This window comes from Lepidochelys olivacea, assembly GCF_965140295.1.
Source record: "Lepidochelys olivacea isolate rLepOli2 genome assembly, chromosome: 1".
NCBI lineage: Eukaryota > Metazoa > Chordata > Testudines > Cheloniidae > Lepidochelys > Lepidochelys olivacea.
This window is the reverse complement of record NC_140411.1, coordinates 260,080,750-260,094,706: the sequence shown is the minus strand read 5'-3', so window position 1 is coordinate 260,094,706 and position 13,957 is coordinate 260,080,750. Positions and strand designations below refer to the sequence as shown.

Genomic DNA, 13,957 nt, shown 5'->3' with positions numbered 1-13,957 from the left:
TGTGTCCCGTGGAATGTTTTGGAAGGGTTTTTTAAATAGTAACATACCACAGGCACTGACTTTTCAAAGTGCCGGGGGTTCTCGACCCCCAGCTCCACCCCAGGCCCTGCCCCCACTCCACCCCTTTCCCCCAAGGCTCCACTGCCGCTCCACCCCCACCCCACCTCTTCCCGCCCAGTTCTGCTCTCTCCCCCAAGAACGCTGCGTCCTCGCTCCTTCCCCCTGCCCCCAGCCTCCAAACAGCTGTGCGCAGTGGGCAGGAGGCACTAGGGGGTAGCGGGGGGAGACGCTGATCCACAGGGCCCGCCAGTGGTCGGGAGGCACTGGAGGCAGTGGGGAGAGCTGATAGGAGGGCTGCCGGTGCGCGCGCACACACACACACACACACAGAGAGCTATGTGTTTATATTCAAGAAGGTAAGGTCAAAGAATGCACCTTGCCCTTTGAGCAGAAGGCGATGAGGTTTGTGATGGCCCTCAGAGTTCATTCCATTCTTGAACTGACCCCCGAGAAAACTCTGTCTCTTGCACAGACAAACTTTACCCTTGTGGTAGAGATTCCATTGTGTCAGAGAAGCAAAGTTGTCAACCATGGTCTTCATCCTGTAACTTTAGATTGTCTTTTCGATATCCTGGGCACAGGCCGTGGAACATCTTGAAGATAAATTCTGAGACCTTCAACTCGATATTCTCTGAGAAGCCAGGGTAGAGAGCAGGGGACAGGTGTGATGTGCTCACAGTTGCCCGTGTTGCTGAGGTGATGCACTGCAATGTTCTATACTAGTTGGAGTTTCCTGAGAGCTGAAGTCTTCATGCCCAGATACATCACATTATTGTAGCCTAGCTGAGAGGTGACAAAAGCGTGAACAGCTGAGGTCAGATCATTGTGCGCCAGGATAGAATGTGCCTGCTAGCCTAATGGAGATGATAGAAAGCATTACTTCCACATGCTCATCAGGGGCAGAGCTGGGAACAGAGCCCAGGTCTCCTGGCTTCCAGTCCGGTGCACTATCCGCCTACTGCACTGCATTTCCTCATTTAAGGTCTCTTCTTAAATAGTAAAAAAGAACCCTACCCTGCTCTACACCCCCCAGAGCTCAGCAATGCTGCTCTTGGGCTTTCAGATGGAATGAGAACTGCTGGAGGGGAAAGACAGGGGTGAGGCACTCCATCCCCATCTGCTTGATCCCCCTCCCCATCATCTTCCAATTATGAGAGGAACACACTGCATGGGCCCTCTGCCCCTCCAAACAAGGGCAGTTCATCTCCTAGAAGGGGGTACAACCTATGGCAGGGAGGATCGGGAGCGCAATGCCTCTCGCTCCCCCAGCTCCTCTTACACAGCTTGGGAGTAGAGGAGCTCCGGGCTCAGCGGGCTCCCCAGAGAAAACTGGCCTAGGCCCCACCCTTCAACCTCAGCCGTCTAGTCAGCGCCAAATAGAGACCCATCGGGAACAGCGAGCGAAGGCCCGGGAAATATCTCACATTCACGATCCGCTGGGCGGGAGGAGGGACCCGGCAAAGCGCGCGCCCGCGGAAGGGGGTGGGGGGGGCTCGCGCGCGCCTGGGAAAATGTTGCGCAGATTCTAAAATGGAACGTTGTCGGCGGCGTGATTGAGCGCGAGGGGGTGTGTGAGCGTGAGTAAGACAGGGACCAGCGGCAGCAGCCACCACCGCACCCGCCGCCTTCTTGCAGCCAGTCCCCCCGCAGCGGAACGGGGAGCAGCCGCCTCCTCCTTCCCCCTGCATGGAGCTCTCTGCTATCGGGGAGCAGGTTTTTGCGGTGGAGAGTATCAGGAAGAAGCGCATAAGGAAGGTGAGGAGGGGGCGGGGGGCACCAGCATCTATTCCCCACCTCGCCCTCCCCTGCTGCAGGCAGGGGGGGCTCCAGAGCCTACTGCCTGTAATCTCTCCCATTCGTGCACCACGCTGCAGGGAAGGAGGGCAGGGGCCCTGTTCCCGTCTTGCCTCTCGTACATATTCTGTGCTGTAGGGAGTGTGGTGGACACTGGGATCGCCCCATGCTGCAGGCATCGGGTATGGGGGCATCAGTATGTACCCCCAGCCATGCTGCATGCGCGGGGGGGGGGGGGCGTGGTGATGGGTACTAGCACCATGCTGCGGGCAGGGGGCGTGAAGGGGATCATTGTCAAGCCCCAGTGCTGCAGGACATGGGTATGTTTTTCTGTCACCATGTTACAAGTAGAGCTGTATGGTGCGGATCACCATCACCTACTCCTCCAGCGTCCCATAGAGAGGACAGGTACCATTTCCATACATGCGTCTCTGCATGCTGTTCCTTTCGGGGGTGGAGAGAAAAATAGCTAGATGTGAGGCTTGTAAGGGAAAGAGGACCCATGCCTGTTCTTCCCTTTTTCCACCTCCCACAATGAGGTCATCTTTTTCTTTTACCACGTCCCCTTAAATGAGTAATGACCTGGTCAAGAATAGGCCACCTTGCCAAATTTCCTGACCTCCCCTTCCTGACTTTTCATGCCTGTGGATGCAAGTCTTTTTAAGTGTGGCTTATATCTTCAATTCTTTGAGGATCTTAATTTGTAGTAAGGGTTCATTTCTTTTTGGAAAAATGTGGGTGTGGGGAGAAAGGCACAGATGGACATGGGAGAGATGGCTGCATGTTTAACCTCTCACCTCTGCTACCTTAAGACAAGTCATTTTTGAACCATGTCCTGACTCTTAGGTGCTGAGCTATACTTGTGGTTTGAATGGACACTTCTGTAGATGATGGGGTGATTGAAAAAGTGCGATGAATGCAGAATTTGTTTTGAAATGCTGATGTGGGACTCTAGGATGGATCATTGTATAAGAAAGCATGGCTTTGTGCTTAAATGATAGAAGCAGGAGTTGAAAGAGCTGGGTTCCTACTTCTGACACTGACTCTTTTGGTAACCTTGGGCAAGTTATTTTGCCCCCCCCCCTTTTTAAATTGCCTCTAATTTTAGGTACTGTTTTTGGATGCTTGGGGGCTCTGAATTTTTTCAGGGGTGCTGAGCTCCCATTGACTTGAATTGGAATTGTGGGTACTCAGAACTTCTGAAATTCATGCCAAGATGTGTCAGATTGGGCACCCAAAATCAATGGACACTCCTGAAAATGTTGGTCTTGAATTTAGTGACTGTTTTCACAGCTGTAAAATGAGGATGGAGAGGGTATTAACCACCTTATGGGATATTGTGAGGATTAACCCATAAACATCTGCGAAGTGCTTGAGAGCCTTCAGTGGAAGGCATCTTATAAGGCAGTATTTTTTTTTCACATATTTGAAAGCTGAACCCCCCCCACCCCCCTTCAAGAAAATGAAATCAATTCCATGATCTCCCTTCCTTCTACAACCCATTGTGTATGTTAAGTGTATCTTAATTTGTATATTTTCGATGCCCTGCCTTCATATGTGTGTACACACCACACTTCAGGCAAACTTTAAGGGTAAAGTGATGCTGTTATTTATTATTACTCAAATATCATATCAGCTGTACACATACTCAGGGCTCTTGAACTGATTTCCATACTCTCCCATTTCTTCCATCTCCCCCCTATATAGTGAACAACTAATTGGATACCTTTAAATTCAGCTTTGAATTGCTGTTTGTTCAGGTCAGAACGTTGAGTGGCTTGGATGGAGGGGGACAGTGTTTGGGTAAAGCATGTAGCAACTGGAAGGGGACATGCCAAAGAGGCATTTCATAGCTTCTAAAATTTTGTATTTCTTTTGGCTTCTTATAACTAGCCCCTCAGACACTTGTTCCATTCCTGGCATGAGTCTTCCTCCCATCATGTTTATGCATGCGGACTTGTTGTAGGGTTGCTCATGAGTTGTGGAGCTGTGCGTATGCCTGTTGGAGGGTTGCTGGGGCTCCGCCTTCTAGTACATTAGTCACTTTTGAAGCACCTGCAGAGCTGTGTTCCCTGGTTGATAGTAGGGTCATTTGAGAGCACTAGGAATACGTGTGCGTTTGCTTGTGAAATCTGTGGATTTATTCAGTTTGAAGAAAAGGCTTAATTTTTTTTAAAGGTGGTGATGGGGAACAAGCTCTTCAGTGCGCGCTGTTGCCAGTGCAGAACAAAGGGCATTCTCTTGACACAGTTTCTCCTCTTCCTGTAGTACCCATTTTGGGTTGCAGGGCTTACCTCTTCTTTTTGTTTCCCTCTCTCTAGGGTAAAGTAGAATACCTGGTGAAGTGGAAAGGATGGCCCCCAAAGTAAGTATCTCCTCCCTCCACCCCGCTTGTCAGTAATGGCTTTGGCTGTATTTCTGCTCCCCATGTTATTAACATATGTTCTCTTGTGCCTTGCTCCAAAAAAGACAGACAGCCCCAAACAAAGTCTATGTACCCATATTCCTGACTGACTTAATGACTGGTGAGGCTGAAGCATGGGCCCATATCCTTCAGTTGCCTGTTTCTCTTCTTTCCATTATCCTCTCCCCTCTGTAACTGTTCACTTGCTAACTACTTCCAGTCTATCCATCTTACACAGGAAAACTCCAAGGGAAACCCAGGTGCTAGGGTTTTAAGTGTTACATTCAGTAGGAGGTGTTCTTCCTTCCAGGTCAATACTGAGAAGACACCCCCCCCCAACATATTATTAGAGGGTGGGTTGCATCTAGAAGTGCTTCCTTTTGGATAAGACACAAATTGTGAGCATTATCTCTTATAATTAAAGATTTCCTTTCATGAGAGAAGAGGCACTAACTCAGATTTACTGGTCACAGTCCTCTGTGTTGCCTTTTGAGGATTCCCACTATTTTCCATTGGTTAGGGTATATTTCTGTTCCTGTCCTAAATTATTTTAGTAGTTAGTTTAGTCTTCCCCAGAAGTGGCTGCATTTCAATTGGGAGTGACTTTTTTGGCAAGGAACAATCTGTAAAATGCTGTAAGATGAAAGGCATTATGTAAAATTATTACTGTGTGAACTGCCTGCCTAAAAGGATTATGGACATCTGTCTTCACTCGTCTAAAAAGAAGTTTAAACATCCCCAGATGCCCTGTCTCACCCCCCCAACCTCCACTTCCCAGGTGTATGTGTGCGTGTATACAGTCCCTATCTCTTTGGTTGGTGTGGGAAGAGAGATTTTCTTCCTGGCTATAAATTCTGTGATCAATTTAACCCTGTGCACTTGAGTACCAATCTCTATAGTGCAGTTTAGCACCAAAGCCATTTTCTGTGGACCTGCTGACTTTAGAGTTAACTTCAGCTTTTTGTATTCAGGCATTCAGATTGGTAGCATGTCTGCACTGCTAGAAGCACAGAACATTGGTGTTTGTCCCCTGTTACTTTCCACAAGTGCAGTCACTCCAGTGGTGCCTATTTCACTTCTGCTTGATCATTAGTCAGTAGGAATGGGTGGACTGAGTTTGGTCTAATAGCTCTTCTGAAGGACAGTGCAGCACTTACCTCCTTTTGTCTTTTTCTTCCTTCCTTCCTTTCCCCCAGACCTTGAGATCCGCAACAAAACAAAATCCTAGCATGGGCATTTGAACCCTCACAGCCTCCTGGCTCAGAGGCGAGAGGATTCCTTGTTTTGCTGCCATAACACCTCAAAACATAAAAATATCAAACCCTGTTGATTGGTATCACATTTTTGAAACCTGTTCTCTCCAGAGCTAGCATTGCTTGAAACCTAAATGCTTCAGTTGTTAACTCTCTTCCTTCCTTTTATCAGTCTCTGTCTTGATCTCTGAATGCTCTGTACATGCAGAGGTGTGCAGCATACTTAGGTGTTTACATCCTAGCCTTCCAGCACATCCCGTCTCCCCCTACCCATCTTGGTTTTCTCTTCCTGTGTGTGTGTGTGTTGCCATTTCTGATCTCCTTTACCCGTTATTCAATTACTCCCACTGTGGTGTTGATGGAAAGGGGTAAAGGGTCGGGTACAAGTAGTGCATTTGCTTCTTTCCTGTGTGTTCCATGTACTCTTCTCAAATTTCCCTCATTAATTTGCCACACCTATCAAATCACTGGGCTGTGCTGCTGCAGGCAGGGACTGGAAGGGTTACAGATCTGACTCAGCCACAAGCTTGTTTACAACTTGTGTTTGAGGTGGGGGAGGGGAGAAGGAAGATCATGTGATCTGTGTTTTCCAGAGTGTGTGCTCTCTCTGCAGTTCTGCTGCTGCAGCCTGGACTCTGTGTGTGTGTGTGTGTGTGTGTGTGTGTGTGGGGCGCAAATTGCACCATGTTGGTTTTTTTTTTTTTTATATGCAGTGTTTTGTCACTGCAGTGAGCAGGGAGCTGAGCTGCAGAGGAAAAGGAAACACCCATCAGGTTTTTTGTAACAAATCCCCCTCCTCCTCTGCCATCAGAAAAGGAATCCTCTGGCTGATTTTTTCTCTCCCTCCTCTGTAAAAAACGAATGCCGAAATTTCTGGAAGGGAGAGAAAGGAACCTTCCTCTGCATGGATAACATCTTGACTTTGACAGCCTGCGCATACAGAGACTGCTGCAGGAGGCTTGAGTGAAAAGATGGGGGAGAGTTGGTGATGGTGGAGTGAGAGGGGACGGAAGAGTCAGTTAACAGGGAATGGTGAAGGCCTGTCTATTCTTAACCCTGTGCCCTGTCCATAACCTTCTGGAATAAAGCACATCTTAGAATTCCTGGGTTTCATACCTGTCCTTCTCCCTTGTTGAGGAATCTACATTAGGGTTTCTAGAATCATCCTCGGGAATCTCCCCTATCTTGGTACTCTCTTCTGCCTCAGAAGTGAATGTTCCAGAACCACACGCACAATATACACCTCTTCATCCAAAAACCAGACCCTTCTGTAATAATTTGGCTTGCTGCTCTGCTTCAGAGATGTTTGTACAAACACCACTGCGCTGCTTGTGGTTTTTGGTACCACTTCTCTCTCCCCTTCAGGAATGTATGAGATTGTGTGCCCCGCTGCATGGGTGTTAGACCTTTTTAGTCCAGAAAATAAATCACTCTGGAACATTTTGTTCTAGAGCTATATTCTTCTCCCTGGTGGGATGGGCATTCCAGATGTATACCACCCCCAGTCCCAGTCAAACATGACCTTTGCGAGTGGTAACCCTTCCAGAATTGTTCTCTTGCATTTAGCTCTTCCATGTTCTAGCTCTTCTCTGAAAGCGGTTTTTAAGGACTTCCCCATAGTCAGAGTGTTTCGCTGATACCACACCTAACCCCTAGTTCCTGTCTCAGCTGCATAACAGTCAGGGAGGAAGACGGGTTGATGACCTTTCTGCTCTGCAGCTCTGCAAGGCTAGCTTCTGTTTTCTGGGTGCCGAGTTCGGAAGCACTATTTCCAGTCCTCCCCCCTCATAACACCTGGCTTATGTTAGATAGTTTCTGTGCCGCTGAAAACAATATGCATGCATCCCTTTTTTTCTTATCCCAGTCTAGAACTGGTGTATAAAAGCTAATTGATCAGCGTCTTGTCACCTGTAGGAGGAGTTAGGTGCATAAGAAATAGCAAAAGGTCTGAAGGCTCACAGTCAACTTACTTTAGGCCCCAAATCTAGGTGTGTGTTTTTGTTTTTTTTAAATCGGCATCTGTGGTGAAAAATCCATTCAGCTGTTATAATCCTTTCATCTTCAATAATCCGAGATTGTTTCTTCACCTGTGTTGTTAACTTATTAATATTTCTGCTTAGGACTCTATTAATCTCGAGTGTCCTGTTTTCTTGAAAATCCCATCCAGCCGGGCCCATTGCCTTAGTGGTTAGTGCTCTGCCAAGGGGGAGAGCTGGATTTGCTCCCCGAGTTGGGAGCAGCACTGCAGAGCAGATTTGCTCAGCCTTCAGTGGTGGGAGTAGTTTATGATGCTCCTGCTGACTTTGAGAGGTTTTGAGGGGGCCTGTGGTGGGAAGCTCTCTCTCTTCTCTCACAAAGAGTGGATGATGTAGGGTTTAGACTGATTCAGGGGGGTGTATGCACATGTGAAAATGGGTGATGGGAAGTCCCCAAAGCGCTCAAAGTGGTGTGGCTGATCCCTGACCTCCCACTGAGGAGCAATCTATGCATGGGAGGCAGGTTCCAGGGCTTCAGCAATGCCAGTAGCAGCCCTTGCAGAGAAAATGTTTCACTGAAGCCTTTTTAAAATATATTCATTTTTATTTCTTCAGATACAGCACATGGGAGCCGGAGGATCACATCTTGGATCCTCGCCTGGTAGTGGCTTATGAAGAGAAGTAAGAGGGCTCGTTCCCCCGCGCCCCTCCCCCCCCCCCCGAGGCAAACTTAAAATAAAAAAGTCCTGTATGCATAGAATGGGCATAGCAGGGGCATAAGCATCTCTCCTGTCCTGCCAATATGCCTCAGTCGCCATCAAGGGTGGCAGCCTCTTGGAATGTCTGGTTCATTCTCCATGGCCTATTCAGCCCTGGGACTCTGCTGAGACTGGCAAGAAAGAAGTCCGTGCCAGTCATGGCGGTTTTTTGAGAAGGACACTTCTCCTCTCATTGCCCAAACGCTGCTGGAGAGCTATTGTGAATAACTTCCAGTTGCTGCCACCTGGGCTGGATATAAACAGGTGACCTAGAGGCACCATATCCCAACCTAGATCAACTGAGCTGTGACCTTTCCTTCCCAACAAGGTTTTTACTCCCACAAGAAGCAGCTCTGGGGTTTTCTCCTCGCTCATGATGCTGGCCTGTGGGGTTTGGTGAAGGAATTAAGGGAACTAGCTAGATACGGAGAGTGGAAGCCCTAGTTGGGCCTTGAGCTGTGTTGTTCTGTATTGTAGTTTGTCATGTTGTGTCTCACATTTTTTCCTTACAGGGAAGAGAGAGACCGTGCATCAGGATACAGGAAGAGAGGGCCTAAACCGAAGCGCCTCTTATTACAGGTAACCTTTCACTCTTCCTGGCGTGTCCTCTCCCATCCTTAGCCCCTTTGGTACTGCGTCTATGGATCTTCCAGGGTGGAGCTGACTTTCTGTTTGCAATGGTATATCCTCTGACTATCTGTACTAGGAAGAAAGGTGGTGGGTTTCAAACATAATAGCTAACACGCTTTAAAATCTTAGTGTAGACAGGGCAAGCTGCAGTTTTGACCCACTTAGCGGATTGAAATGAACCCAAGGCATTCCCATCGAGGGCGTGCCTATACTCCCAGGCTGGATATGCAAACTTGTGTTGGCAGGGCTCGCGCTAGCGTTGCAGCAGTGGCAGAAACTGGCTAGCGCGTGTTAAAACTAGAGTGTGCCCTGTGTATGCAAGGATTGTACAATGTGTCAGCTGGCATGTTAAACATCTCTTGTTCTAATGTGCACATGTCCCCTTTCTTTGCTGCTTAAGGCTCTGAGAGGGCACTGAGAGCATCCCTCTGCTGGAGATTATCCCTACCTGAGGGATGGAGGGGGTTTGGGCGAGCACTTGGATATTCTGTCTTGTAAACAGCTCTCCAGTGAAGCTTGTGCCTCCGTGTTAATGTTTATTTTCAGCAAAACTTAAACCATGCTCAGGCTCAGATGGAGCTGGCCTGTAGAGGGTCGTTGTGGCAGTGGAGGAATCAGATTAGGGCAAGTGGGTTCCACTGTGCAGAAGGGATGGCTGTAGGTGCCCTGCAGGGCAATTAGGGCCAGGTAAGTACCTAAACAATTAGATTTCTGGCATAAAAGAGATGCTACCTGTTTGTGTGCTCACTGGATTCACCCTGTGAGAGACCTTAGAGGACAGACAAAAGATGGGAGGGGAAATGGAGGCACAGAGGGGTGAAGTGACTTATCCAAGGTCATTTAGAAGACACAAGAGTGGAACCAGGTCTCCTGACACCTAGACCAGTGCCTAGGGATGGACCAGGCTGTCTCAAGAGACTATTCTGTACAGCAGCGGTTCTCAAACTTCATTGCACCATGACCCCCTTCTGACAAGAATAATTACTGCATGACCTAAGGAGCAGAGTCTGAAGACCGAGCCCTGTCACCCTGGGTGGTGGGGGCCAAAGCTGAAGCCCAAGGGCTTCTGCCATGGGCAGGGGGCATGTAATCTTAGCCCTGAGAGGTGGGGCTTGGGCTTCAGACTTCCTGGTTGCGACCCACTTTGGGGTCCCGACCTACAGTTTTAGAACCCCTGCTGTACAGTAACAGCTCTTGCTGTTGGGACTGTTGACTTGATGCATTCATCTCAAGCTTTCCCTCTGCTCAGTGACCTTGCTGTACAGCTGTCTCCTCCCTAGACATTTAGGCACCTGTAGACAGTTATTCCCCTTCCTCTTAGCATGGTTCTGTCTCTGCAAGGGCATTGAAACACACAGGTGCTTTAGTTCTGTTACTCTGGGATGATTGGCTTTTCTGCTCCGCTCCCATTCACAGAGGCTTTACGGTATGGACCTGAGGAGTGCCCACAAGGGAAAGGAGAAGCTCTGTTTCTCTCTATCACGGCGATTTGGAGGAGGAAGCAATCTGGTGGGGGCCAAGCCAGGACAGACGGAGCTATCTGAAAAGAGTGGGGGAGGCGTCCTACCATTCCCACTCCGGAAGCAGCGCAAGAACCAGAAATATCTCCGGCTGTCGCGGAAGAAGTTTCCACGCATGTCAAGCCTGGAGAGCCGTAACCACAGGCGTGAGTTCTTCTTGAAGGAGTCAGTGGCACTAGAAACTAGGCAGACTCCCAATGACTGGGATGCGACGCAGCATGCTAGCAAAGAAGGTAAGGCCAGGGACCCCCTTTGACTGTGAATTCAGGGGCATGAGCGTGATGCTGTCTGATTTCGTTTACTGGACACACACTCTTCCTCCTTGCCTACTGCATCCTGGGAGTGTGGTTTTGGGTCAGCTCTTTACAATGTGTGCAAAGATTATAATTGGCAAGGTTGTCCCCAAACACCTCTGCAAGTTGTCTGGATGAATAACTCGGTTAATCTATCAGTCTGCTTCTGTGGTGTTGCCACCTATGTGTTCTTATATTGGTGACCATCATCATAGTATCAGAGTGCATGTGAAAGCTAGTGCTGCTTCTCTTCCCCACTGCTTTTCCAGAGGGATGACATGGCTGTCTGTTGCAGTGAGAAACTGTCTTGTCATTTTCCAGCATATAGTCGTTCCCCACACCCTGATAAAGGGAACCTTAAAATGGATAAATTCACATACTCATCATCCTCTCGCAGTGCCACTTTGAGGCATGTGTGCAAATGTCAGTGGGAACCCTGCCCTCCTCTCTGCCACCCAAAATCCCTTTACATTAATATTGTGCTAAATCATCAGCTTTGAGGGTGGGGTGCAAAGGTCACTGGAATTTCATCAAATGTCATAAGCTAAGTAGGGCAGTGAGTGGATTGCAGACCGCCAGGCAAACCCCGGAAGCTGCAGGGCGAGCTCATGGCATCTCAGGAGTCATATCCTTCAGAGTCAGTAGCAAACCCCATTACCCTTGCATAGTTTGAGCTTCTGAAGGTGCGGTTTTCCTGTCAAGATGTAAAATCAATGTCATGGCACTCCTGGTAGGAGCAAGGTGTTACCCAAGTTAGAATTAGGTTGGACCATGGGGCTAATTAGATTCTGGCGATCTAAACTTTCCCTTCTAGTTTCAATTGGAGAAAGTACTCAACTTCCCCTCCACGACTGTCCTGTAGCACCACCAATGCAGAATGGCTGTCGTGCTGCATATTGATGGTGGGTGATGTGATCCCTAGCTGTGCAGTCTGTAAAGCAGTTTGGGATCTGAAGGATGAAAGGTGCTAGAGAAATGTAAAACTATTTTTCTATTCTCCCCTCGACGTGTGCACATTCGGAATTCCGGTTAGTGTCTGGGTGAATGGACTCTTTCCGAGGTGAGAGTAGAGACACCTCAGATATCTGAGACAGAAGCCAGGAAATGCCCAGTTAAGGGGTCCACATTCCATACCCAGGTGGGACAACAGGGTGCAGTACAGGTAAAGTAATAGAGAGGGGATGTTTCCCTCCCCTCTCCATATATTTTTGTGGCTCTCTTTGGGTGCGGGTTTGTTCAATCTGTTCTTGAGTTTTTTACACTGTGGGGAAGTGGAAGTGGGGGGTATTTGGGTCCCTCACTTTGAGTGGTAGAGATTAGGAGCTCCAGGGGAGAGTAGATGTTTTTAGCTTCCTCCCCTCGGTGGGGAGGAGCAAAGAGGAAGACTCTTGAAACCTTTGGACCCCCAAAGAAGTGGCATTGATGGGCTTTGGAGAGAGTCACATCCAGCCCTTCCCTTGGCTGGATTTGGAGGTACAATGGAGGAAAATCCTCAGTTTGTTAGGGCCCCCTTAGGCCCAGGGAACATGGGGTATCGGGGATGAGCTTGAAAAAAAATGAGTTCTGATTGTTTGTTTTTTATTTGGGTTGATTGGTTGGGGTGGGGGTTGAATTTACACTACAGTGAACACGTGCACTAACCAGGAGACCTAGTGGGCTGAGATCCAGTTTCCAGATGTTTCCCCTAAAGTGGGATATTTTGACTCCCATTTGGAAAGAGGGTGGGGAATGTATAATGAAAATGCTGGTGGACCTGTAAGCATGGTGGTGCTGTTGGGGGGCTGTTGTAGTATCAGCCTGCACAGTTGATTGTGTGTCTGTCATTCTTCTTGACGCTCTCCCTTCTTTCCCTCACCTTTCAATGTCCCGTTATTATCTTTCTGTGTGGGAGGGTTAGACACCTACAGTGCCTTGGAGCATGTGCAAACTTGGCACAGGTTGATGTCACCCACCCATAGCCAGCAAGGGTGCTCCTCTTCTGTTAGCCCTTCATTCTTTTTCTAACGTGCTCTTATCCACCTCCCCCTCTGCAGTAGGCATGGATGCAGTTGATGGCAGCCTCCCCTGGATCCCCACCTTGTCCCCCAGCGAAGTGACAGTGACAGACATCACGGCGAACTCCATTACCGTGACCTTCAGAGAAGCACAAGTGGCCGAGGGCTTCTTCCGAGACCGAAGTGTGCAGTTCTGAATCTCCATTTTTAATGTTCCTAGTCAGATTCTTTTGGGGGTGGGGTGATTATTTCACTCTTTAAAAATATCCAAAATGTTTCTTTTAAAAAATGTTTACAGAGGAGGGGTTTTTTTTTGTTTGATTTTTTTACTGAAGTCTCATTGATTTTTCTTTTCCCCTTCAGATATGCAAAAACGAAAGGCAATGTACGCGGTGCCCGTGTTTTTGTTTGTTATACTTGTCTGTTGTTGCTTTGTCCGTCTGAGAAACTGATACCCCTTTCCTTGGCAAAGACTCCCCTGGTAGGGCATTTTGAGAACCTTTTTTCTCTATGTATTTCCTTTACTCTGTTAGTTCTGACAGCTGCATTTAGGGTGAGAGAGGACACGGAGAAGAAGGGGTTGGATCTATTGCTTGCTTCCCTGATTTGCAGTTGTTGTCCCTTGGGTAAAGATGCTTCCTCTGGACATCACCCTCCCCATCTTCCTCCTCCCGCCCAGCTAATGCAGTGAGATGTAATGGACCCGATCACTTTAGGTAACTCAAGTCTGTTACAAGCTTCCTCCCTTCCAAATGTTTTATCTGTGGCGGTATTGCAGGTAATCTGTTTGCCTGGGAAGGTAGGAAACTCCATGGCAAATAATGAATGGGACTGATGGTTACAGTGTGATTCCATGAAGAGTGAAGGGATGTCTTCCTTGTCTGCATGATCCATTTATCCTGTAACACATAGCTTTGTAATCTCCTAGCTGTGGTATATTAGCTACACATGCTTACTTTAGATTTCTGAGCCTTTAATAAAGGCATCACTGTAACTTAATTGCCCTTTAGGAGGATAACTGTATAAAGAAAAGGAGTACTTGTGGCACCTTAGAGACTAACCAATTTATTTGAGCATGAGCTTTCGTGAGCTACAGCTCACTTCATCGGATGCATACCGTGGAAACTATGTCTGCTGCAGTTTCCACGGTATGCATCCGATGAAGTGAGTTGTAGCTCACGAAAGCTCATGCTCAGATAAATTGGTTAGTCTCTAAGGTGCCACAAGTACTCCTTTTCTTTTTGCAAATACAGACTAACACGGCTGTTACTCTGA

At 48.1% G+C, this 13,957-nt stretch overlaps 1 protein-coding gene across 2 annotated transcripts; it reads left to right on the top strand.

Moving 5' to 3' along the window:
- The first annotated feature begins 1,583 nt into the window (after positions 1-1,583).
- CBX7 (chromobox 7) lies at positions 1,584-13,750 on the top strand. Of its 2 annotated transcripts, none has more exons than XM_084647470.1 (6): positions 1,584-1,815; positions 4,176-4,219; positions 8,103-8,168; positions 8,758-8,824; positions 10,292-10,628; positions 12,722-13,750. In XM_084647470.1, the coding sequence occupies exons 1-6, from the start codon at positions 1,747-1,749 to the stop codon at positions 12,877-12,879; spliced, it is 741 nt and encodes a 246-aa protein (XP_084503596.1). In that variant the 5' UTR covers positions 1,584-1,746; the 3' UTR covers positions 12,880-13,750. The 2 variants fall into 2 exon arrangements, with proteins under 2 accessions (XP_084503596.1, XP_084503597.1); XM_084647471.1 differs by having other exon boundaries at positions 11,722-12,730.
- The last annotated feature ends 207 nt before the right edge of the window (positions 13,751-13,957 follow it).